Source organism: Chelonia mydas, chromosome 10 (assembly GCF_015237465.2).
Source record: "Chelonia mydas isolate rCheMyd1 chromosome 10, rCheMyd1.pri.v2, whole genome shotgun sequence".
Taxonomy (NCBI): domain Eukaryota; kingdom Metazoa; phylum Chordata; order Testudines; family Cheloniidae; genus Chelonia; species Chelonia mydas.
The window spans coordinates 75,348,557-75,376,297 of NC_051250.2; the positions used below are offsets into that span (position 1 = coordinate 75,348,557).

At 41.0% G+C, this 27,741-nt stretch overlaps 1 protein-coding gene across 14 annotated transcripts in view; it reads left to right on the forward strand.

Annotated features, from left to right (window-relative positions):
- MEF2A (myocyte enhancer factor 2A) overlaps positions 1 to 27,741 on the forward strand; it is a 160,281-nt gene that overhangs the window by 101,748 nt on the left and 30,792 nt on the right. For 6 of the 14 annotated variants that reach the window (XM_037911786.2, XM_007053520.4, XM_037911784.2 and 3 more), the window contains 3 exons: positions 11,954 to 12,091; positions 15,553 to 15,772; positions 25,256 to 25,315. In XM_037911786.2, the coding sequence (XP_037767714.1) occupies positions 11,954 to 12,091; positions 15,553 to 15,772; positions 25,256 to 25,315 (418 nt within the window). Of the gene's footprint in view, positions 1 to 11,756; positions 11,889 to 11,953; positions 12,092 to 15,552; positions 15,773 to 25,255; positions 25,316 to 27,741 lie in introns of all 14 variants that reach the window. The other 8 variants (XM_043523665.1, XM_007053519.4, XM_037911787.2 and 5 more) reach the window with 4 other exon arrangements.

The following is a 27,741-nucleotide window of genomic DNA, read 5'->3' on the forward strand; positions in this document are numbered from 1 at the left end:
ATATCGTTTAGAAAAATATCCAAACTTGATTTTAAAATTTTCAATGACAGAGAATCCCTTGGTAAATTGTTCCAGTGGTTAATTATTCTCACTGTTAAAAATGTATACCTTACTTCCAGTCTGAATTTGTCTAGCTTCAACTTCCAGCCATTACATCATGTTATACATTTCTCCGTTAGATTGTGAAGAGTCCATTATTATATTTGTTCCTCATATGGTACTTATAGGTCACCCCCTTACCATTCTCTTTGTTACGCTAAATAGAATGAGCACTTTGAGTCTATCATTATAAGTCTAAAGAAAAGGAGTACTTGTGGCACCTTAGAGACTAACTAACTGGTTAGTCTCTAAGGTGCCACAAGTACTCCTTTTCTTTTTACGAATACAGACTAACACGGCTGTTACTCTGAAACCTGTCATTATAAGTCTGTCACTTCTAATCCTTTAATCATTCTCGTAGCCCTTCTCAAAACCCCTTCAGATTTTTCAACATTCTTCTTGAATTGTGGAAACCAAAACTGGGCACAATATTCCACTTGCACGTGTGCCAAATAGAGAGGTAAAATAACCTCTCTACACTTACTCAAGAGTGTTGTTTATGCATTCAAGGGTTACATTAGCTCTTTTGGCCACAGGATCACACTGGGAGCACATGTTCAGCTGATTATTCCCAAATCTTTTTCAGAGTCACTGCTTCCCAGGATGGAGTCCTGCATCCTGTAAAGGTGGTTTATATTCTTGTTCCTTGATATATGTTTCTATATGGCGTTATTAACACACACATTGTTTGCTTGTGCCCAGTTTACCAAGGGATCCAGATAGTCCTCAATTAATTACCTGTTTTCTTCATTATTTATTACTCCCCCCCAGTTTTTCTGTGTCATCTACACACTTTATCAGTAATGATTTTATGTTTTCTGCCAGGTCACCGATAAAAATGTTAAGTAGTACAGGGCCAAGGACAGATCACTGTGATGATTCCCCGTTAACAATTACATTTTGAGTTAGCCAGGTGTGTGCCATTTTAATGCAATTTTATATCATTCCAGTTTTTAATCAAAATGTTGTGCGATACCAAATCAAATGCCTTACAGAAGCCTTCAGCATATTACATCAATGCCTGTATCAAACAAATTTGTAAGATCATCAAAAAAGGTTTCAAGTTAGTTTGATTGGATCTATTTTCCATAAACCGGGTTGATTGGTATTAATTGTATTACCCTCCTGTAATTCTTCATTAATCGAGTCCTGAATCAGCCACTCCATTATCTTGCCCTGACTGACAGGCCTATAATTAACTGGGTCATCCCATTTACCCTTTTCTATTCACACATTAGCTTTCTTCCAGTCTTCTGGAACTTCCCCAGTATTTCAGGCCTTATTGAAAAGCAGCATTAGTGGTCCAGTGTGCTCCTTAGCTCATTTAAAACTCTTGGATACAAGTTATCTGGACCAGCTGATTTTAAAAATCTCTAACTTTAGGAGCTGCTGTTTAACATTCTCCCAAGATACTAGTGGAATGTAAAGAGAGTTATCATATGATGAGACTACATCACCTGTTTTTTTTCCTCCCTAATACAGAACAGAAGTATTTGTTGAACACTTCTGCTGTTTCTGTATTATTAAGAATAATTCTACTACTTCCATTTAGTAATAGACCAATGCCATTGTCACTATTCTTTTTGCTCCTAACATACTTACAAAAAATTCCTTAGTGTTCTTAACTTTGCTGGTTATAGATTTCTCCTTGTGTCCCTTTGCTTCCCTTGTCAGTTTTCTACAGTTCCTAGCTTCTGATTTTATTCATTATTATCAACTTTTCCTCTCTTCCATTTGTTGTATTTTATTTTTTTTATAGCTGCCTTCACTTTCCCTCTAAACCAGATGACTTTTTTAACCAATATGTTCTTCTTCCTTGATTGTGGCTTTTTGGACATATTATTTTGGGCATTTTGGACTATACTCTTTTTATAGTATGAAGAGACTGGTTTCTCATAAAGCATGATGTGGTAGACTGCATTTGGAATTTCTGAAACAAAACAGACATTACAACGTAGAAGTTTTTTTTCCAATATGAAAGGAATACACGTTGCAAAAGTCATTGCAAAATGTTATCATTTCAAGGATTCCTGTTCCATCAGTGTATAATGTGAGGAATCTGGGAAGGTTTTTCATAGGACTAGAATTTAGCAGTCAAAGAAGAAACCGTCATTTCTTCCCCTGTCCCCCCCCAAAAAAGTATTGTGTGGGTTTTATACTGAATCCCTACTTGTTAGAACATGATTTGGAAGTTCGATTTTTGCAAGCCTGCAGAGCACTAACTGATATTGTTTACACGATATAATCTCAATACTTTGATTCAAATAGCTCTCATAATCTGGGATGCTGCACAGAGTGCTTGCATTCAGTGGATATCTAAATTGAACCAGAAGCTGCATAGTATAGAAAACAAATTCAGTGCATTTCCAAATAAATATGTATATCTTTCTCATAAATAATTTTTTGCACCGATAGCTGAAAGTCCTTGCAGTCAGTGAAGCAGTTGGGCCAAGTAATCCACCATACGTGCAGTATCCATCATACATTCAATGAAATAGTTGCATGCAAAGTGGATGTATAGTAAGGGTGGAGATTGGTTGAGTTACCTGTGATCTCACAATAGTCTAGGACTCTTGGCATGGCATTGATACATGCTTTGTTGTCCAACAGGTGTAATTTGTGAAATCAAAATGGCTGAAAACTTAAAAATTAGTAACAGATCGCAAAACTCTGTGATGAGTCAACTTAGTGATATTCAGAACAAAAAAGAGCTCTCAGCCATGCTTGTAGCTGTTTCTTTTACTTCGCAGACGTTGTAGGCTTCAGAGTAACCCGCAGACAGGTGACAGTCCTGGAATCTTACTATATAGATTATCTGTAGTAAAGCAGCACCACCTTCAATGTGCTGTCAAAATGGAGCAGTTACTAGGGAGTACTTTGCTTTAGTTTGTTAGAGCATTCTCTGGTTTGAGTTTAAACTCAGACTTAAGATGGTGTTTGTCTCTTCCCCCATCTCTTGGGTGTCTAAGTCTAGTTCAGAAGTTCCTAAGGTTCATCTTGTGGTTAAGGCACTAGACTGGGACTCAAGAGATCTGAGTTCAGTTCCCAGCCAGAAATTCCCTGTATGACCTGAGCAAGTCATTTAATGTCTCTCTCCTTCAATCTCCCATCTGTAAAACGTGACTATTAACACTTCCTTTCTCCCTCTCATTGTTTGGTCTTTTTAGAGCAGGGATCAGCAACCTTTGGGAAAGCCGCTGGTGGGCTGGGCCGTTTGTTTACCTGCAGTGTCCACAGGTTCGGCCGATCGCAGCTCCCACTGGCTGTGGTTTGCTGTCCCAGGCCAATGGGGGCTGTGGGAAGGGTGAGCAATACATCACTCGGCCCATGCCACTTCCTGCAGCCTCCATTGGCCTGGGACAGCAAACCGCAGCCAGTGGGAGCTGCGATCGGCTGAACCTGCAGATGCTGCAGGTAAACAAACGGCCCAGCCCACCAGCGGCTTTCCCTGGCGGGCTGCGGGCAAAGGTTGCCGATCCCTGTTTTAGAATGTAAAGAGAGACAGGGACTCTCTCTTATTATGTGCCTAGCACAATGGGGCCCAATCTTAATGCAAATAAACTTTCTCTTCTGTCGTCCAAACCCCTCTTGAAACCATGCCCTTAGATTTGGGCAGTTCCCTATTTTAATAATAGAGGCCAGTGTAAGATACTACTAGGAGTCCATTGGTCCATAGAACAGGTGTAGAAAGTGTTTTTCCCTCCTCTCCCACATCTTTAACTTGGGGTTTTTTAATTGTGTCCATTCAACAATATGGAACATGCTCAGGCCTGTTTTATTTTTCATTAGACAATGATTGTCATCTCTGGTCATATAACATTATGTGTTAAAAGTTTAATTAAACTGTGTTGAACGTCAGCAGCTTGGAAAGAATTCATCTGATAGCTTTTTCCTTATCCAGACATGTTGAGAGCGCAGATGGGCACGAAAACTTAAGTGTGATGATTTGACATCACTTATAAGCAAGCAGACCACAAGAAACTATTTTACAGCATTGACTAGACCAGCTGTAAAAGCCTTATTCAGGGTTTGGGAGAATATTCTTTTTGTTAACTTTGCAACCACTATCTTCGTAAGTAATTTTTTCTGAGAGAACATTGGGCAGATATGTATACAGACAGTCAGATTTTCCAGTCATGTAACCACACACTCTCTGGACATTCTTACAGCGAGCACCGTGTTTAACTTGTTTTAAAATTAATTTAGTTTGTTGTAGACTACATTAATAAGAGCAATAATAAAATAAATTTTAATGCAAGACATCAGATATTTTGCTTCCTGGAGGCAAAAATAGATCCACTTTTAACAAGTCCTCTGAGTTAACTGAAGTTTCTTTTACTTTAATTAATAAAACAAACAAAAACAAAACAAAAAAAACCCATGCAAACAAACACACCAACCCAAAACTGTGCACTGATGACTTGTAAACAGACAATTCCTTAGAGTCTCTTTATGGGGGAAATCTACTCACTGCACTTTTAATAGAAGAAATAATATGAATTTTCACTCAACTCTAAATAGCTGTAGGATGGATAATTTAGTTAATCCAGCAAATTGTGTAGAAAGTGAAATGACAAACATGTAAAACCCCAGACTTCGAGAGTTTGAATTCATATTCACTGTGGAAACAATACATTCTCTCTACTGGCAGTTACTAGACATCTTAAGCCTTGAGGTCCAGGAATCCATTTAGAAATGAATAATCCCGTTGTCCAGCATAGGTCAACAGCAGCATTTTTAATGTCAACAGGTTACTAGTAAATTTACTGCAAAAGTTGAAATAAAAGTATACCAGTAGGGAGCTGTCTCTCTGTTCTCACACACTCAAAAATATTTCTGTGCTATGTGGGAGGTTCATATTTCATAAAATATACGTAGTCCTGTGCGAGTTGTTTGTGGTATCTCTTACATTAATGTATGTTTCATAACAAAAGTGCCTCAAGCTAATAGTTAAATTGCGTACAGTATCTACTATAAAACTGTCAGTATGCTTTACTTTTAGAAACAGAGGTTTGAATCCTGAGTGCAGTCTTTATTGTATCTCAGTGGAATTTGACAGCTAGCTTTAATCCTTGGAGAGCCAGAGATACAGGTTAAAATTTGCCAGATATTGGAAATATTCCAGCTTTTAGAACAAGAAACTGTCTTTTGTTAGACAGTGGCATACAGCAGGGACACTGATAAGCTTTCAAGCAATATGCCTTCCTGCATCTAAGATTGAAGAATAGCTCTATCTACCGTGGAATATAGTGGATCATTGTACAAATGGCCAATCCCAGTATTTTATGATTTATTATTTCAGACCTGTTAATTTCTTTATAAAACGCGGATATATCCGTTAATGAATCCTAGAGAGAACTTTTTCCCCACATACTGTAATATGGATCAAAGAATGTAATCGTTACCAAACTTCTTTGTATTTCATCACTTTATCTAGAATTATTTGATACCTCGATATTCTGGACAATATATTGGTAAATAATTTACATACTAAAAACTTTTTTTTTTTTTTTTTTTTTACTATTACAGTACTACTAGAAATTGAGGAAAAATTAAAATGGGGAAAATGCTCACATCTTTTATTTTAGAATACTGTGTTGAGTATTCAGGACTTATTTAGTATATGCTCTTGTCTGTGTGGTTGGGGGAAAGCATGTTTATTTTTAGCTGTTGATTGACTAATGGATAGCAGACTTCATCTTTTGAGAAGTCAAGGTCTTCAATTGCAAGGGTGGTACGTAACTGTTGTGAAAGCAGTACTTTGGTTACTTATCTAGTTTATTATATTGTGTTCTAATTTAATTTTTTGTATAAACACTTTTTATGTATTTCAGTGAAGCTTTAGTCTTGGCAGTCATACAGAAGTTGCAAAATTAAATGCATCAATCATTGTCCTGTAGGTTTACAAGCATTTGTCGCCTGCTATTAGTTATATTTAAAATACGCATTTTTTGCTTAGCTCAGAATGTAAAATTTTGATTGCTAATGTAGAAAAAATATTTTCTTTCATTGAGTTATGGGGGAAATGTTGTCTGGTTAGTATATAAAGGTATTGTTATTAGGGTTGGTCCTGATTAATGCCTTAATTATCTCAAAGGGGGCAATAAACAGTTTTTTTATGACAATAGCAGTTAATCCTGTAACTGGAAGAGTCATGAGCACCACTGTGACAGAGAAGAAATATTATCAGACATAGAGCTATTAAAAAGCACAAAATTTTGGAAAGTGACACAATGAGGTTAATCACGAAAAATGCAGCTAATACAATAAAATCAGAAATAATTTTGAAGTACACTCATTCAATGAGAGAATGTTAGTAGTGATAGGAGACAGTAAAATAGATATGCAATGCAATATGGTTGCAGGAATGCCAATGTAATTTTGAGTTGTGCAGACAGAAGCATCATGTTACTGAGCAAGAGGAATTAATTTCCGTCTTTCTGGTGTGACCATGCACTTGGAGCCTCAATCTTTTGGCTGGAAACCTAGAAGGAAAATGAAAATACTACAGATTTATTGTAAGGACTAGATATTCTCCTAAAGTAATCTAGAAAATAGGATGTGATGTTGGGCAAGGCAGTGATGATTTATGTGCAGACAACCTTAATCCTGGAATTCTTAACTTCTGGATGACTGACTCTGCACCTTAACTTTCTTTTATCATAGCTGTCCATATGTTAAAAATAAATCTCACAAGGAAAGTAGTGAAAGTGTCATAAAAGAGAACGTTAAAAATGGACTGGACATAGCACTAAAAATGTGTGCCTTTGTGACTTGACAGGATCCCAGTGTTCCTCTCCTCACCACTCATTTGATTCATTATTGGCTTTGCATCCTCTAATTGTGGGGACTAGTTGCTGCTTTTCTCATTTTTGTGAACTTCAGAGATTTTTCTTTGGAAGCAGCACAAGTGAATTTTTGTGTATCTGGAAAAGTTTCAGAGAGTGCAAGATTTAAAAGGAGGTTTTGGACACTGCGGATGTTATAAATCTGCCAGCAACTGTGATAGGCAGTAACAGTGAGGATGTCACACATCTTTGGAAGAGGAGGCGGCCTAGAGCTGGGGCAAGGGTTTATGAGGACAGAGTTTAAAGAGATGGTGGAAAGATCTGAATGGGAGATGGAAGGAGATGATCCCTGGGCTCAGGCTGGAATTGATGGTTCTAGGGACTAGATTCTAGGAATTACAAACCCACAGCCTCTGCATGTGTTACTGATTAAAATCAGGTCAATAGTTCTAGAACACAATTACACTTTTATAACAGTCCAGCTCCTCCTGGATTGGTGTTCACATCATAAATACTACCATTGCAATTAATACTAATTGGCATTCTTATAAATTTTAGCAACATAATCCAGGATTGAATAGGGAAACTAAATTATTCTTATGCCTCATGAGAAGCCCTCCGGATTAGAGTTTTGGCAAGTTGCAAGGCATGGAGTGAGCACTGATACGATCAGTGTTGTGTATTTCCTGTACGGTAATTGACCAAGGTGTTCTATCTAGAAGTATCAGAAGCATTTTGCTTACAGTAAAATGTCGGAGAAAGGTTCAGCAAAATATTGGAACATTTGTACTGCTGTCTAAACATAACTTTTGAACCTTTTATGGTTAATCCATCACTAACATTCTCATACGGTGTTTCCTCATACCAGTCATTACAATAAAATCAATCCAAAACCATTAGTCGTTTAGTTACATATTTTATTTGTACATGGTGGAACAAAGCCATTTTAAAACTTCTGAGTCACTCTGTTATCAGCCTTTATCATAGCCTGTTGGGGCATTTGTACAGTGTGTTTATTTGTAACACAACTAAGCTATTGTTTTCATTAAATTTTAATGTATATACAGGTTCCACACCTGCTGTGGTTTCTTCTAAATACTCATGGTGAATTTCTTACAACAAGAATCTTGTAGTTCTCTGATCTAATCAACTAATATATGATGCAGAGAAACATCCAAGCTACAAAAACATATTTTTTGGAGCTCAACATAGTGGGTTAGAAAACAACCATCAGAAAAGGTTTTCAGAAATCTTTGTCTGGAAACCAACAAAGAAAACAAAAATAGTACAGATTTATTGTAAGGACCAGATATACTCCTGAAATAATCCAGAAAATAGGAGTTAGTAATCTTTCCTTATGATGCTTAAACATTCCATTGAACAACATGAAATGAAATGTTTCCCTCCCTCTAGTAAGAATTTTTAATTGTGTATGCAAAAATACCAGTTTAAGAAGTACTCGTTTGTTCTAGTTATCCTGAACTGCAAAAACTTTAAGATTTTATGTTGAGTACCATACACATATTTTGTGTGTGACCCCATCTCTGTATGCTACCTAAAGATTATTTGGTCGTCTTTGGTTTTTTTCTTAGCATGCTTTATTTTCAGGGGGTCTAAAAATTTCTCTGCCTTCGTGATCGTATCCAGGAAAGAATTTTGTGAGGATCACTTATTTACATTCAGTGTCGAAGTAATAACTTTTAGCATAGAAAATATGGAGGGTAGAGCCAGCACTTGTTTATGGAATTCTTCTTTCCTGCATACACACAGATTGATTCCCAGTAGTCATGACCTTTGTGTCTTTTATTGAGCGAGAGCCTGTTATCATGTCTAACTTTGTAGCCTGTGAGAAAACTGAGGCTGGCCTGTCTCCCACAGGCCTCGCCTGGCCTTGTTAACAGATTACAGCATTCCACTTGTTAGTACCAGCCATACAGGAGAAACTTTTTACTATTATGCTACTGGATAGTGATAAAGTAGACAGTCTTTTTATGTCAGTTAGGTCCTCAAAGTGACCGTTCATGTTTTGGTGATAAAGAAACAGAGCTGTGGATATCAAACACAGGCTTGGATTTATCTGTAATAGTGACCCATAGCTTTAAGTTCTCTAACAATGACAGGAACCCCATCTGGAGTGAAGGTTTCCAGAATCTTGAAGTGGAGATACTGAGGCATTTTACTTCCTCATGAGTCAAGTCAGGGTTAACCCCATTACTATCAGAATAAAAAATAACTATTGAAAAAAGGGTGAAGGTATTCTTAAATATTTAGCCTAATATGGACACTTTACATTAATAGTTTGTTTAATTTCTAAACTTCAGTGTTGGTGGACAGCACTGGTGGGTATGATTGAGAGAATTAAATTTTGAAGTCTCCACTTAAGCTGTACTGATTATTTGGGCATTCTGAGAAAGAGATTTATGAGATTCCTAGATTTTAAGTGTAATTACTATAAAACATTTGGCAAAATAATTTTAAATACTATAAAAATCAAAACTCTCACAATATTTAAATAATACAGAGTATAAAATGTAGGCTGGAGTTCACACAGATAACCACTGTACATTTCTTGCAGGCTGCCTTTTTCTTATTTACTTATATATTTAATACTACTTCACTATAACGTAATATTTAATACTACTTCAGTTGCTCCTAAAGGAGTGCTGGGCACGGTGTGTATATTCGGATCCATGTACAGATGTAACCTATTCAAATTCTATTTATAGATTATAAAGGTTAAATGTAATCCAGATTATACAGTGTTAACATTTTCCCTGCTGATACCAAAGTGTAGAGGACTGACAGCCTGAACTTGTTGAGAAGGGTTGGGAGGGATAACAGTCTCCGACCTTCAGAGTCCTAAACAGCAGGTCCTTGTATGGCTAAGTCCATATGAGTGTCCACCTGATTGGTTAGACCAGTAGAGATCAATGCTGTGACAGGTGTTAGAAAAAGCTACACCTGTTTTTCCCCATATGCTGATTTAGTGATTAAATTTTTGTGGGAGTTCCAGCCAGTGTGTGTGGGCTACACAACACATGCCAAGTAATTTGAGAAGGAATTATATCTCACCAATGATGACCTGTGATCTTTGAGAATCTCATATAACTGAATTTTATAAAGTATTGCCTTACCATTAGGAAGTGAAATTAAGCAATCTGTTGCTTACTAACAAAATACTAAATAAAAATGTTTATTTTTAGTGGAAGTGCAATCGGTTGTACGCAGTTTTCTAGCTTTATTCATAGCATAAACTGAACATTTCTCTGAAGAAATTCAGTTGCAGATAATTATACAGTTTGCCTTCTTACTAAGCTGCTAATGTGGATCCTATCACCATAAGATCTGGGCACCTTATTCTGTTTGATAAAGAATTGATATATACTTTTATTAATCTGAAAAAAGAAGATAACAGTTTTTTAAAAAAAGCTAACAAATAATTGTTCTGAGATTCTTCTTCTAAAAGTATATTCACTGTCAATTGTTGAATGGAAATTCAAACTATGACAGAACGAAACATCTTTCAGGTTGCTTAGGAAACCTTGAGAATGCAATACCTCTATGGTACATGAAATGACAAGTAGCTCTGATTTTAATTCGGTGGGGTTGTTTTTTTATTTTTAAGACAAGTTGGTTAAAGATACGTTGTCTGTCCAAATGAAGACTCTCTCTCTGCACCACTGTTCTCTCACACACTTCTGACATTTAAATGTTTATGATTATATTTCACTGACAAATTTTCTATTAACAATAAACTCTTCCTAGAGGTGGAAAACTTAGAGATTCTATTTAAAACAAACAAAAAATGAACTTGCTTGCTGTGTGGATTTTCTGAACGTATAATACCAAGGAAAAATAAGCATTAAAGAATATGAATATACTTTTCAAGATCTTTAAGGCAAGAGACCTGAAGTTCAAAAACTTGTCTCTTGGTAGCTGATTTCATAGCTGCTTAGTGGGGAGACATGTACATTAAGGGGATGTTGATGCAGGTCCATATTTCATAAACAGGAAAAGTCCCAACAAAGCAATCACATTAAAATTAAGTCACTGCAGAAGATATGCACGTGAAAAAAGCTTACATTTGGAAAACTGCAGTGTCTTAGAAAGGGGTTTCAAAATAAAAACGATTGTATTTTGAGCATTGTTCTTCTTGGATTGTCATGTTCTATGCAGTACTTGTTTTCATGTTGTATGCAGAGTGACTGAAGTCCAGGAAAATATGTGCTGGCTAAGTCTAAGAAAATTAATCAGGCAAATTGTTACATATGTTGTTAAAACCATTCAATAATGCATTCATTTGGAAATTTTACTCACTATGTTCTACACAGTTAATTTTACTGTTTTTCTAGTGAGAATAGAACATTTGGGAAGCCAACATTGATACTTTATTAATACAAGGCCAATAATTTATTTTGGCATAACATCCTCCTTCCAGAGAACACTATTTAAAAACAAACAAACCGCTACACTGGATTCTTGTGCTAATATGGGAAGTACCATTTTTATTACCACTAACAATTCTAACCTCTTCCTGTAGCCTTCAATGTTAGTTCTGTATATCAAACTGCTTGATTGCATCAGCAGATAGCTAAAACAAAGGCTGGTCATGGAATTCCTGGGGGCCAAAGTAATGAAAGGTTATAGTTACCCATGAGATCAGAGCTCGGAGAGGCTATGCCTCTAAGTGCCCCTTCCATCATGGTGCCCTGCATAGCTACTTATTTTGGAAGGCCTAGCTTGTCTTTTAAAGTGGGTTGCATTTCTGACAGGGTTATACAGTTTCAGTGGCTCTGAATATGATTCAGCTTACAAAAAGTGTTGGCAAGTTAGTATTATTTGTGTGTGAATTTTCCAATTGTATTTCAGACTTTAAGAAAAAAAGGCCTTAATGGTTGTGAGAGCCCTGATGCTGACGATTACTTTGAGCACAGTCCACTATCGGAGGACAGATACAGCAAACTAAATGAAGATAGTGATTTTATTTTCAAGCGAGGCCCTGTAAGTACTTTTATTTTACCTCTACTTTTTATTTGTTGATTCTTTTTATTAACTTCATTATTTAGGCTCTGAACAAGAAGGAACACAGAGGGTGTGACAGCCCGGACCCTGACACTTCATATGTGCTCACGCCACATACAGAAGAAAAATATAAAAAAATTAATGAAGAGTTTGATAATATGATGCGGAATCATAAAGTCGCAGTGAGTACTAAAGAATGGCTTGTGTTTTTATCATGTGCATGAGAACTTTCACAATGTTTTGCTTACCATTGAATACCACAGTAAAGAGTAGATGGTTTAATTGTTTATGAAGCAGATATACCTATTTATTATGTATGCATATGCGTGTATGTGAGAGAAATTCTGAAAGTTATGTGAAACTATCATGTAAACTAGGAGTTCTTAAACTTCCCAGGGGGTCTGTAGCTCCCCTCCTGTGCTCCTGAATTTTCATACTTGTTTATGGTGTTCCTGACTCTCAGGAACCAATCCCCCTTTCTAGATGCTGCCTAAAACTTTTTTTTTTTAAAACTAGGATGCACTCTTATCCTGAGATGTAAGATAACTAGTATAGAGGGATTTTAAATTTTTTACCCCTCTGCAATGGAACAAGGTTACAACAAATGAGAAACAGCTTAAAAAATATTTCCTAGGAGGATGCCCTCATATAGAGAATTTGTTCTCCCTCTAGTAAATTAGTCAATGGGTAATATCTTCAAAAGCACCTTACTTAAAAGACGAAGTCCTATTTTCAAAAGTGACGAAAGCATGTGGGCTCCTAAAGGTGTGACTTTTCAAAGGTATTTAGGTGATTAAAGAAGTTATAGGTGCCTAGTGGGATTTTGAAAAGTATCTAAGCAGTAAAGCACCTGACCCCCATTAAAATCCCATTAGTTGCTCATCTATATCTTCAGGCACCTAAATACCGTCTGAAAATTTCACCCTCAAGTGCCTAAGTCACATTTGAAAATAGACTTAGGCACCTAAACCACGTAGCCACTTCTTGAAATTTTTACTCAATATCTTGTATTGTCAGAAGACCTCCCACAGGCCATTTTACAGCTAATCCAAAAGCAAACCTGGCCAGGGCCTAAGTCCTCACATCAGCACCAAGACTGCCTACCGCACTTCACAATTTTGTATACATATAAATATGATTGTTCTAGGGGCTATGGAGTGGCTTAGTGGAGCATCAGTCTTGGAGAGGAATTAGGGGGTCTCATGGTTCAAGAAGTTAAGGAGCCACTGTTATAATTTATTGGTGTGTGTTGGGGGTCATATTAATTCCTCTTTCAAAGTAAATTAATTTTGCTTATAGAATAAATCAGAAATTGATGAATATGCCAAAGAAAAATATTGCCTCCTAATGAAAGTAATTTTGAAACTCTGCTACATCTTTTCAGTTGTACATCATTGGATTTCTTGTGGCAATTAAGTGGACTGGTTAGGTTCGTCTTAAAATCTACATGAAAACTGAGTGATTTAATACACAAGAGGTGACTATAATCCCCAACCAACTCTCCAGTAATGGATATAATTCCTTTGTTAATCCACGTTGCTCTGGGTTAACTGTGTACTGTCAGTCTTGATAGCATTAGTTCTTTCATTAGGCTCTCTTTTCTTGCACACAAAATACATTTGTCCCTCGTTGCCAGTTTGAAGAATCCTCTCTAGGGTTTACATCAGTGGACATTGTTGTGTCTTTGAACCTGACCCCTAATGGTAGTTCTTTAGATTAACTTGAAACTTTAGATATCGAGAAGTGGTGTGTCAGGGCATCTTCTCTAGGTCTGAGTTCGCACGAGTAATCACAGTCCTCCAGTATAGTCTCTAAGCTGTCCCCTCTTATAGAAACTTTAACTTTTCAGGTTGGTATCTCTGGCTCCACTGAGTGCCATGAATTCCAGTCTGAAAAGTTCCCATAATTAGAATGACTGATTACAATTGTAAACTTTAGTGCTCCCTACGTTTATTTACATATGGTTAATTTATAACTGTTATGGTTTTGTTTCCATACCCGTGGGTCATATCACAAAAAATAGTCCCCTAGCCTTTATGAAAGACTTTGTGCTGACTGCTATCAAAGGAGAGGAAAGACAGACAGCGTGGAGTAGTTGGTCAGATCTAAAAGCCTACCCAGTAAATGGGCTGGCAGTGTGATATGTGGGTCTTCATTGTAGCAGTAAAAGTTGCTATCACTGAGTGCTTCTGCGTAGAAAGAAACACGTACGAGGATATTACTATACATTTCCTCTGTTACAGTTTTGGAATTGTTGAAGGTGTTGCTTTGTGCTGCTTGAGTGTAGTGTATGTTTACAAATTTAGTGCAAAAATAATTTGTCATAGATATTAAAAAGTTCATTGGAGTGGCCTGCATGTAAAAATAAAATATCAATAATATAGCTTATTGGATGGATGTTTACATATGGAGAGTGCCGCCTTAACAGAAGTGCTTTTTATTCACTGGAGTTGAATCTTTTTGCTGCAAATTGTACCAAGAAATGATGATCTTTTCCCCCATCTCTCAGAATTACTTTGATATAGATACTGTATGAAAGCATTATTTCTAAATTTTACTTTCAGAAAACGTACTATGTAGTACACGCACTAGTTATGAAGTATTATAAAGAAAAATTAAACTTCAGGTAATGAATGAATACAGTACATTTTGTGGTGATATACTGTTTTTTAAAATTCATTCATTAAATAAAAAACTTTATTCATGTGTATTGGGCTTCATACGCATTAATGCAAATTATCAAGGTTCTATTGTCCATCAAATAGTACTGACATTTTGACTCTAATTTTGATGGTGTGAACATTTGTATTGAAAGGGAAAAAATCAGACAACATGTATACATTAGAGACAAAGCAGATTTTTTTTACAGGATTACATTCCTTTAAAAATGATATAAAATTATGATTTGGAAAAATTCAGTTATCATCCTTGTATTTGCTAAAGCTTATTGGGTATTAAATGTTTTCATATTGAGAATGTATGTAACTAAGAAATAAAGATTCTAATTTCTATATTCAAATAATTAGCACTCTTAATTTACAGAAATTCATTAGTATTCAGGTAAATAGAATTTTCTAGACTGTAAAAAGTATTTGTGAGTTTTTATAGATACATTCCAGATCTAGATAGATAACAACAATAATGCTTTAATTTCAATGTCAAGACTGTCAGAAAAAAGATACCATTACTAACTTTTCTCTTTTGTCTCATGACTGACTCAGTTTTGTTTTATAATGTGCATGTCTATGTATTCTTACATTTTGAAGATGCAACAAATTCATTGATTATTAAAATGTTTAGCTTATCAACTGGCTTTCTGGTATCAGGAATCAAATGTTAAGTAATGGCATACTTCTGATTAAAGTTAATGAATGAATATCAATAAAATATCTCCAGTCTAATGTTTACAAACTGTAGCTCTCAATATACCTGACATTGATAAATGACCTTACTGAAATGTATCTTTAACTAAAGTACTGTAGTTCACAATACCATTCTCTTCAGAGTGGATGTTTTATAATTGTGCATTTTTAGAGTGATACAAAATTACTAAACTAACATAATTAATCTGACTTTATCTCAATATTATAGCCTTGACAAACATTACTGTGCAATATTAATATGTTCTTGTTTTTGTTTTCAGCCTGGCTTGCCTCCCCAGAATTTTTCAATGTCTGTTACGGTTCCAGTGTCCAATCCCAATACTTTAACCTACAGTAACCCAGGGAGTTCCCTTGTATCCCCGTCACTGGCAGCCAGTTCATCATTAACAGACACGACCATGCTCTCCCCACCTCAGGCCACATTACATCGAAATGTATCACCCGGAGCCCCTCAGAGACCGCCAAGTACTGGCAATGCAGGTAAGACTTCAGTAGTGCTACATTTCCTCTTTTTTTCCCCTTTAATTCCCATAAAGCTTACATTATGAAAAACTAGCAAAACTGTATGCTGTAGTTGTGATTTCTTACGTGGATAAAATCATAGAAATGTAGGACTGGAAGGACCTCAAGAAGTCATCAAATCCAGCCCCCTGTACTGTGGTAGGACCAAGTAAATGTAGAGTATCCCTGACAGGTGTTTGTCCAACTTGTTTGTAAAAGCTTCCAATGATGGGGACTCCACGACCTCCCTTAGAAGCCTATTCCAGATTTTAACTGCCCTTAGAGTTAGAAAGGTTTTCCTAATGCCCAATCTAAATCACCCTTGCTGCAGATTAAACCCGTGACTTCTTGTCCTACCTTCAGTGGACATGGACAACAACTGATCACTGTCCTCTTTATAACAGCCCTTAATGTATTGGAAGACTGTTTTTAGGTCCCCCCTCGGTCTTCTTTTCTCAAGACTAAATATGCCCAGTTTTTTTTAACTTTTCCTCATAAATCAGGTTTTCTAAAGCTTTTATCATTTTTGTTGCTCTCCTCTGGACTCTTTCCAGTTTGTCCATATCTTTCCTAAATTGTGGTGCTTAGAAGTGCCAAGTAGAGAGGGACAATTACCTCTTGTTGCTCATATACTGTTAATGCACCCCAAAATAATTTTAGACTTTTTTGTAGCTGAATCTCATGAGCTACTCTCATTCAGTTTGTGGTCCACTATAACCTCCAGATCCTTTTAAACAGTACTACCACCTAGACAATTATTCCCCATTTTGTAGTTGCGCACTTTATCTTTCCTTCCTAAGTGAAGTACTTTGCACTTGCCTTTATTGGATTTCGTCCTGTTGAATTCAGGCCAATTCTCCAGTTTGTCAAGATCATCTTGATTTTTAAACATGTCCTCCACAGTGCTTGCAACCCTTCCCAGACTGGTGTCATCTGCCAATTTTATAAGCCTATTCTCTGCTCCATTATCCAAGTCATCAAGGAAAATACTGAATAGTATCAGATCCAGGACTGACCCCTGTGGGATCCCACTTGATATGCCGTCCCAATTTGACAGCAAATCATTGATAACTACTATTTGAGTATAGTATTTCAACCAGTTGTTCAGACACCTTATAGTAATTTCATCTAGATCATATTTCCCTAGTTTGCTTATGAGAATGTCATGCGGGATTGTGTCAAAAGCCTTACAAAAATCAAGGTTCATCACGTCTACTGCTTCCCCCTTATCCACTACATGAGTAATGTTATCACAAATGGAAATTAAGTTGGTCTGGCATGATTTGTTCTTGACAAATCCATGCTGACTGTTCCTTATAATCCTATTATCCTCCAGGTGCTTAAAAATTTTGTCCCATGCTTGTGTTGTTCTTTTGTAGTCCTTAGCAATTTGTCCATATTTCCATATTTATAAGATTTCTTTTTGATTTTCAGGTCATTAAAAAGCTGATGTTATAGCCGTATTGACGTTTTACTATTTTCCCCATCTTTCCTTTCCATCAGAATAGTTTGGCAGTTGTGCCTGTAATTATCGTTGAGGAACTGCCAGCTCTCCTGAACTCCTTTTTCCCTTAGATTTTCTTCCTATGGGACCTTGCCTGCCAATTCTCTGAGTTTTTTAAACTCTGCTTTTTTGAAGTCCGTTGTCCTTATTCTGCTGCTCTCACTCCTTCCCTTCCTTAGAATCATGAAATATATTATTTCATATCATGCCAAACTTTTTCATGATCACTGTCACCCAAATTGCTTTTCACCTTCAGATTTGCTACCAATTCCTATCTCTTGGTCAGAATCAAGTCTAAAATGGTTGTCCTCCTGGTTATTTCCTCTACTTTCTGGAACAAAAATTCTTCTTCAAGTGCTTGTTTATGTCAAGTCCAGTCAGGTGTGCGCACACCGCGTGCACGGTCATTGGAAAGTTTTCCCTTAGCAGCTCCTGTCGGGTCAGCTGTGGAGCCCCCTGGAGTGGCGCCTTCGTGGTGCTCAATATATAACCCTGCTGACCCGACCCCTCTTCAGTTCCTTCTTACCGTCCATGATGGCCATTGGAACAATGCTCACTCGCTCAGTAAGTACTCCCTTAGCCTTCTTCTGTTAGTCATTCAAGTTAGTGTTATAGTTGATTTAGAGTAGATAGTTAATTTAGATAGTAGGTTGGGAGCAGGGTCTCTCCCCAGTCCCTAACCCCATCCCCCCTGAGGGGCATGCTGTTAGCCTAAGGCTTTAAGCCCTGCAGTGCTTGCAGTAAGTCTATGCCCATCAGTGATCCCCACGACTCCTGCTTAAAGTGTCTGGGGGAAGAGCACTAAACAGAAAGGTGCAAAATCTGCAGGGCTTTTCGGCCAAGAAACAAGAAGGAATGTGATTTCTGTTTCTTTAATGGAATCCGCTATCTGGCCACAGCCGGCTGCAGACCGCAACAGAATGTCGCGCTCCAACATTGGTGCACAACACGGTGCTGAGGAAGGACTCTAGTATGAGAGACCCTCGGCACTGGCACTCCTTGTCACCGAAGCCTGGGACAGCGTCCCGGCACTCCTCAACCTCGCCAGTGCCGCATAAGTGCCATAAGAAGGCTGAAAGAGAGTGCTCACAGGCTAGGAAAGCCACGGGACCATCAGGATGCACAGGCGTACCTTAGAACGGAATCGACACCTAAACAACACGAGCCCGTGCCATTGACTTCGGCTTCCCAGAAGGGACCGTTGAGTCTGGCACACAGTGACTCGCCACAAGGGCAGTGCCAGGTGGAGGAGTTTGAGCCACCCTCCACCCTGGACACTTTTGAAGCTGCCAGAGACCTTATTGAAATGACAGCTTCACAGCCCGAAGCTCTGAGAGACAAACCTCCAGTACCGATAAGTCCGGTACTGTCTAGAGGTAAACCGACCATGATGCGGTGCTCACATTCCCCAGTTCAACACCATCCGCGGCACTGCTTGCAGTTGCTATCGCCATGGCACCACTCCCCGGCACCATGCTCAGTCAGAGTATCTCCGGCACTGACAAGATGCTCCCCCTCTCTGGCACCGAGGGTGGACTGGCACCTATCCGGGGCACCAAGAGACAACCAGCACCAATCACTGGCACCAAGTCGGCACCAATATACGGCACTGACATCATGTCCTCGATCGCCGGCACCGGATAGTTGCCGATCTACAACACCAGACTCCGGGCACCAGTCTTCTACGAGGTCGACCCGGCACCGGTCTCCCGCCTCATGGGCTCGGCTCCACTTTGGTCATCACGTTCAGGGTCCACTTCCTCGGACTCTGATGGTGACTCATACTACTCCAGGTATAATCATCATAGGTCTCACAGGCGGCATAGGGAGGCACAGCCAACCTAGCAGGCTCCTGCACAATGGCCCTTTTGGACTCGCAGGACTTACCATCAGGCCCAGGGCTCCCTTTCAAGGGCTTCACGGTCGGTTGTCCCAGCACACCGACCACCCCACTCTGCCAGGGATCCGAGGCCACCCAGTCCCAGCCACCCTGTCAGCCTCAGGCCGCTGTCAAGGCTACTCCAGCACAGGACCAGCCACAGGCTCAGGCTACAGCCGCCTCGGCTGTGGCCACCACAGAGGCAGACATTGTCCAAGAGGAGGTCAGGGCGCCGGAGGTACAGGAGGAACCATTACCTCCTCCGGCCACCCCATCCTCATCCCCTGACGAGGCAGTGGCAGGAGCCTCAGCTTCGGGCCCTCCGCCAAATTGACTATAGGACACATCAGGACCTTCTGAGGCGGATTGCCCGCAACATGGGGATGCAAGCGGAGGAGGTGATCAGGCTGAGGACCCCGTGGTGGACATTCTTACTCCCAAAGGTCCATCACGGGTAGCTCTGCCATTGATCAAGACAGTTCAGACCAACATCAGGAATCTGTGGCAGACAGCAGCCTCAATTCCACCAACCGCCAGGGGTGTGGAACGAAAATGCTTCGTCCCTTCCAAGGGCTAAGAATATCTGGTTTTGCACCTGCAGCCATGATGTCTAGTAGTCTCAGCGGTCAACGAGAAAGAGCATAAGGGACAGCAAGGGCTGGCCCCCAAATCTAAGGAGGCAAAAAGGATGGACCTTTTTTGGTAGAAAGGTCTAAGCCATCAGGGGCCTCCAGCTGAGGATAGCTAACCAGCAAACTATCCTCAGCAGGTACAACTTCAACTCATGGGCCTCCATGTTGAAGTTCAAAGAGCGAATCCCTCCAGACTCTAGGTCTGAGTTCTCCTCTATTGTCGAGGAAGGGAAAGCAGTGGCACAAACCTCGCTGCAGGCATCCCTAGACTCTGCGGACTTGGCCGCCCATACCCTCTCCTCAGGCATAGCCATGAGGAGGTCATCATGGCTTCAGGCGTCCGGACTACCCCTGGAGTTACAACAAACCCTGCAGGACGTCCTCTTTGAGGGTGCGGGGCTATTCTCCGAACAGACAGACTCCAAACTGCATAGGTTGAAAGATTCCAGGGCAATAATGAAGTCATTGGGAATGCACATGCCGGCAACCCAAAGCAAGCACTTCAAGCCCCAACTGGAACAATAGCATCCATATCCTCCTCAGCTGAGGCAAAATTTCTGTAGGCGAAGGGGCAGGAACGACGGACACAAGCCTTCCAACCCCCCTCAAGGCAAGGCCAAGGCCAGTCCAAACCTTCATCTGGATCTAAGCAGGCCTTTTGAAGGGACATCCGAGGATGGCACACTTGCCTATCCACTGGATTCTTATCTGTGCTTTCTGAATGGTCTGTCCCACTTCTACCGTGCGTGGTCCCAAATAACATCAGACCACTGGGTCCTTCACATGGTAGAAGTGGAATATTCTCTCCAATTCTGCCCCTTCCCTGCCTCCCACCCCCCTTTCCCATCCCTCTTCAGGGACCCTTCTCATAAGCAACTCCTTATCCAGGAGGTGCAGGCAATCCTCGCCATGGGAGCAGCAGAGGAGGTTCCTCAGGAGCTAAGGGGCAAGGGATTCTACTCCCGCTATTTCCTAATCCCCAAGGCAAAGGTGGGTCTCCGACCCATCTTAGATCTGCAAGGCCTCAACAAGTTCATGGTGAGGGTGAAGTTCCGCATGGTTTCCCTGAGCACTACTATGCCTTCCCTGGATCTGGGAGACTGGTACACTACCCTGAACATGAAAGACGCGTACTTTCACACAGCCATTCGGCCTGCGCACAGATGTTTTCTCCAGTTTGTGGTCAACCACAAACACTATCTGTTCACGGTCCTCCCATTTGGTCTGTCTACAGCCCCCCAAGTATTCACCAAGTGCATGTCAGTCATAGCAGCCTTCCTCCAGAGGAGGCAGGTGCAGGTTTACCCATACCTGGGCAACTGGCTGCTCAGGGGCCATACCAGGGAGCAGGTAGAGTCTCATGTATGATTGGTCAGATCCACGTTCGAGAGATTGGGACTCCTCCTCAATGTGAATAAGTCAACCTTATCACCGACCAAATGAATAGAATTAATTGGAGCGGTGCTGGACTCGGTACAGGCAAGGGCGTTCCTGCCAGAGATCCGTTTCCAGACATTATTCAAAGCCTCAGGTGGTACCCGACCACTACCGCAAAGAGATGCCTGAGTCTCCTGGGGCATGTGGTAAGGCATGCTAGAACGAGGCGCAGACCCTTTCAAGTGTGGCTCACCCAGATATAGCGCCCAGGGCGTGACAGGCTGGACTCGGTAGGTACGGTGCCACGACACATACTCGAGTCCCTACATTTGTGACTCAACCCTCAGATGGTATGCGAGGGTGTCCCCTTCAACAGCTCACTGCCCTACTTGTCCCAACTAACGGACGCATCAGATCTGGGTTGGGGGGCACATCTAGGAGATCTCTGAACACAGGGCCTGTGGTCGCAGGATGAGCTTTCCCTTCATAACAATATCAGGGAGCTCAGAGCAGTGCGACTGGCATGTCAAACTTTCCAGTCCTGCCTGCAAGGCCAAAGCATGGCAGTGATGATGGACAACACCACTGCTACGTTCTACATCAACAGACAGGGTGGAGCCTGTTCCTCCCCCCATGTCGAGAAACCCTCCAAGTAGGGGTGTTCTGCATAGCCCACTCGATTCACCTGGAGGCGTCCTATCTCCAAGGAGCACAGAACGAGCTAGCGGATCACCTCAGCAGGTCGTTCTGCAACCACGAATGGTCCGTCCATCCAGGTGGTGTTCATCCAATTTTCCAAAAGTAGGGATTTCCCCAGGATTCGCCACCTGGAGCAACAGGAAGTGCCCAGTGTTCTACTTCTTCCAGAAACACAGCCTGGGTTCAACTACGGATGCGTTTCTGCTACCCTGGGAGACTGCCTCATGTACGCCTTCCCACAGGTCCCACTCGTACACAAGGTGCTGCTCAAGATCCACAGAGACAAAGCGGAGGTGACTCTACTGGCCCCACCCTGGCCCATCAACACTGGTACACCACGCTTCTGGAGCTGTCAGTGGACACCCCAGTTGTGCTACCACTCTGCCCCCCTCTGATCACGCAGGACCACAGCCGCCTCCACCACCCAGCCCTCCAACCCTCCACCTTACAGCTTGGAAGCTTTATGGTTAAACCCCATGGAGCTCTTATTCTTGAAGCTGGTAAGGGAGGTTCTACTCAGCAGCAGGAAACCATCCACCAGGGCTACTTATCTAGCCAAGTGGAAGAGATTCACTTGCTGGTGTGCCCAGCAACACACACCTCCACTCTAGGCGTCTATAACACTCATCCTGGACTACCTTCTGCGTCTCAAACAGCAGGGCCTAGCTGCGGCATCCATCAAGGTGCGTCTTGCTGCTATCTCAGCCTTCCACCTGGGAGCGTCTGGACTCTCCGTCTTCGCCAACCCCATGGTAGGACGTTTCCTCAAGGGGTTGGCACACCTATATCCACAGATTAGACAACCCGTTCCCTCATGGGACCTTAACCTCATCCTCTCCAGGCTCATGGGGCCCCCTTTTGAACCACTGGTGACTTGCTCCCTGCTCTATTTGTCGTGGAAGGTAGCCTTCCTGGTTGCCATCACGTAAGCCAGGCGGGTGTCCGAATTAAAGGCTCTGACCTCTTGCCCACCCTATACGGTCTTTCACAAGGACAAGGTGCAGCTCGGGCCTCACCCAGCCTTCCTTCCCAAAGTAGTGTCACAATTCCACACTGGTCAAGACATTTTTCTACCCGTCTTCTATCCTAAGCCTCACACCAGTTACCCAAGAGCAGAGGCTGCACTCACGGGATGTTCAGAGAGCACTAACATTCTACATCGAGCGCATGAAACTGTTCAGGAAGTCGAACCAACTGTTCGTGGCGGTAGCAGACCAGATGAAAGGACTCCCGGTCTCATCTCAAAGAATATCTTCCTGGATCACTTCCTGCATCCGCACATGTTACAAGTTAGCCAGGGTCCCATCCCCAACTCTCATGGCACATTCCACAAGGGCACAAGTCTCAACTGTGTTCCTGGCCCAGGTCCCGAGACCAGAGATCTGCAGGGCAGCAACTTGGTCATCGGTGCATACGTTTACCTCTCACTATGCTATCCCCCAACACTCCAGAGATGATGCAGCATTCGACAGGGCGGTGCTTCAATCAGCTATTCCTTAACTCTGACCCCACCTGAGGAGTAGAGCTTGGGAGTCACCTGATTGGAATCAACGTGAACAAGTACTTGAAGAAGAAAAAATGGTTACTCACCTTCGGGTAACTGTTGTTCTTCGAGATATCTTGTTCACGTCCCTTCCAATACTCATCCTCCTTCCCCTCTGTCGGAGTAGACAGCAAGAAGGAACTGAAGGGGGGTCAGGTTGGCAGGGTCATATATTGAGCACCATGATGGTGCCACTCCAGGGGGCTCACAGCCGACCCGAAGGGAGCTACGAAGGGAAAACTTTTTGACGACCGTGCACACAGCGCGCCCACACCTGATTGGAATGGATGTGAACAACACATCTCGAAGAACAACAGTTACAAAGGTGAGTAACTGTTTTTTTTGTCCCCAGTACATTCCAAAAACCTTTTTGGAAATTTTGTCTTTTGCTGTAGTATTTTCCCAACAGATGACTGGGTAGCTAAAGTTCCCCATTACTACAACATCCTGTGTTTTGGATATTTCTATTAATTGTTTTAGAAATGTCCAATCCATCTCCTCTTCCTGGTTTGGTGGTCTACAATAGACCCCTCACCATGACATCACCTCTATTTTGAACATTATTTTATTTTTACCCAGAGACTCTCAACTGGTCTGTCTCCCGCCTCCTTCTGGACCTCAGAACAACTGTATATATCCTTTATGTACAATGCAACCCATCCTACCTTTTCCCCCGCCTGTCTTTTCTGAACAAGCTATACTTCTATATACAAATATTCCAGTCATGAAATTTAGCCCACAAAGTCTCTGTGATGCTAGTTAAATCAGAATTTAGCTTATGTACGAACACTTCCAGTTCTTCCTGTTTGTTCCCCATACTCCTTGCATTTGTGCGTAGACATCTAAAATGTTGGTCAGATTTCCCCCACTGATTTCCTTTTGTTGCTCCTTTGACCTTATTGTAATTGTCCATGCCTCCCCCAACTCGGTTAAGGTCACCTATTTTTATACTTACCTGTGGGCTTTTGTCACTTGCCCCCATTGAACCTAGTTTAAAGCCCTCTTCGCTATGTTGGCAAGTCGATACACGAAGATGCTCTTCTCCTTCTTGGTCAGGTGGACCCCATCTCTTCCTAGCAGAGTTCTTTCCTGGAACAGCATCCCATGGTTGAAGAAGCCAAAGTCCTCTTGTAGACGCCATCTGCACAGCTGTGCATTCATCTCCAGGATGTCCCCCTGCCTGGGCCCTTACCCTCAACTGGGAGGATGGACAAGAACACACGCTGCACCCCTGACTCCTTCTCCCTCACTCCTAGAGCCCTGTAGTCACTGCTGATCTGCTCAGGGTCAGACCTGGCAGTATCCTTAGTGCCCACATGGATGAGCAGTATAGGGTAGTGATCAGAAGGATGTATGAGCATCTGCAACTTTCTGTGGCATCTCAGAGGAGGGCTCCAGCCAGGCAGCACACCTCACGGGACATCATGTCAGATCGGCAAATGAATGCCTGTATTCCCTCAGAAGTGAGTCCCCGTCGACCATCACAATAGATCTCCTCTTCTCGGGTGCAGTGGCAATGAGCTTCCTAGCCTTGGGGTGAATGGCGGCTCCTCCTCAGCCATTAGTATCTGCTCTTTACCTCCTGTTGCCAGTACAGCATGCCAGTTCTTGACCTCTATGGATAGGGGACCCAGGGTGGAGCACTTTCTGCGAACCGAGGTGGTCAGCAGCCAGTTTCCTCCTCACGAAGCAGCCAATTCTCCTGTCTCCTCTCGTGTTGCTGCTTATGGTTATGAAATGTTTTAATATGATATAGTACATTACATTAGTACAGTACATGTGCTAATGAAAATTGATCAGCTTTATCTTTGATTTCATTAATTGTTAGGTGGTATTTTGGGTGCGGCAGATCTCTCAGTGCCAAATGGAGCTGGTACCAGTCCAGTGGGTAAGTAGAGTACCACGGTTTATTTGAACTTTGTTTGTGCATTCACTTATGAGTGATTTCTGATTCGGACTAGTTTAAAAAAAAAAGTATGAGTATCTTTGCATCAGAACAGAAGTAAGCTGATGGTTTGATCGGTCGTCTTTCCTCTCTCTATATAAAAAAACACTTGCCTTTTCAGCCTGTAAATTGCATTTTTCACTTTACTATATTGTGAACTGCATGTTTAACTTCCTTTATTTTCCCATTCCAGGTAATTACTAGTATTTCCATGAGTTTCACAGTAGTATTTGCTGCTTTTGCTTTAATGTATCTCCCCCCCGCACCCCTTCCCTTCAAGATCTTGCACTGGAACCATAAATATTTTGCTAAGCATAAATTCTCATGGAACTTAAGGAGCCCATCAGCCTAGCTTCAGTACCTGGAAAGATACTGGAACAAATTATTAAACAGTTTGTAAGCATCTAGACGATAATAAGATGATCCATAATAGCCAACATGGATTTGTCAAAAATAAATCATGCTAAACCAGCCTAATTTCCTTCTTTGACAGAGTAACTGGCCTGTTGGGTGGGGGAAAGCAGTAGATATGGTTATAGCTTGACTTTGTATGGCTATTGACACAGTCCCATGTGACATTCTCATCATCAATCTAGATCTAGATTAAATTACTATAAGGTGGGGAAATGATGGTTGAAGAAACATGCTCAGAGTAGTTATCAGTGGTTTGCTGTCAAACTGGGAGGACATATCAAGTGGGGTGCTGCAGTGGTCAGTTCCAGTGCTGTTTAATATTTTCATTAGTGACTTGGATGAAGGAGCAGAGAGTACACTTCTGTAAAATTTGCAGATAACACCAAGCTGGGAGGGGTTGAAAGGACAGGATTAGAATTCAAAATGATCTTAATAAATTAGAAAATTGGTCTGAAATCAATTACAATGATATTCGCAAAAAGAAAAGGAGTACTAGTGGCACCTTAGAGACTAACCAATTTATTTGAGCATAAGCTTTCGTGAGCTACAGCTCACTTCATGTAGCTCATGAAAGCTTATGCTCAAATAAATTAGTTAGTCTCTAAGGTGCCACTAGTACTCCTTTTCTTTTTGCTAATACAGACTAACACGGCTGCTACTCTGAAACCTACAATGATATTCTATAAAGACATGCAAAGTATTTTATCTTTCATAAATAAAAACTAGGGAATAACTGGTGAGTTAGTGGTACAGCAGGAAAAAATGTGGGGATAATAGTGGATCAAAAATTGAATTAATCCACAGTGTGATGCTGTTGCAAAAAGGGTAAGTGTCATTCTGGGATGTATTAACAGGAGTGCTGTATGTAAGACATGGGAGGTAATTGTTCCACTGTACTTGGTTCTGGTGAGGCCTCCGCTGGAATACTGTGTCCAGTTTTGGGCACCAGTTTCAGATGTGGACAAATGGGTGAGAGTCCGGAGGAGGACAACAAAAATTATTAGGAATTTTAAAAACCTGCCCTATGAGGAAAACTTAAAAAAGCTGGGCATGTTTAATCTTGAGGGGAAAAAAGATCCAGGGGGGAAATAATCTTCAATATGTTTTAAGGGCTGTTATAAAAGGGATGGCAATCAGTTGTTCGCCATATCCACAGAGGGTGAGACAAGAAGTAATCAGCTTAACTTTGCAGCAAGAAAGATTTAGATTAGATATTAGGAAAAACTTTCTAACTATAAGGATAGTAAAATACAGAGATGCGTTACCTCAGGAGGTTGTGGAATCCCTGTTGTTGGTGGGTTTTAAGACCAGATTAGACAAATATCTATAAGGGATGGTCTAGATACACTTAATTCTGCCTCAGCACAGTGGGATGGACTAGACTAGATGACCTCTTGAGTTCCCTTTCAGCCCTACATTTTTATGATTCTATGGAGCTCCTTTAAACCAGGGTGCCCCAAATTAGTAATTCAACAACAAATACTGTAGTGATGTTCTACATTCCTAAGAGTTTCTTACTTGTATAAAATATAACACAGTCTTCAGATTTATGCAGTAATGGCATGGAGACATCCAGGTTCCATTCTATCATATTCCAGGAAGGCAACATAAATACCAATCATCTGGCTCCCTGGTGTTTCTTTCATCTCAAGATATTGATTTGGTGGCTGAGGACCAATTTGGGAATATACTTGGTCAGCCCCAGAATGAGAACATAGCAAGAGTTATCAATCAGGGAAACTACTGGAGATACTCACATAAGTAATGGCCAAATAATAATCTGGCAACTGGGAAAAATCTTCCCAGATAAAAGTCAGAGCTTAAGATGTTTATAAATGAGTAGTGCTTAAATTAGTAGGATAAAAGTGCTGGTTTGACTCTCCACTCTGCCTCCACCTGGGGCCACATGCAACAAATGTTTCATTCACACAGAAGCACAAGAAATTCTATGATAA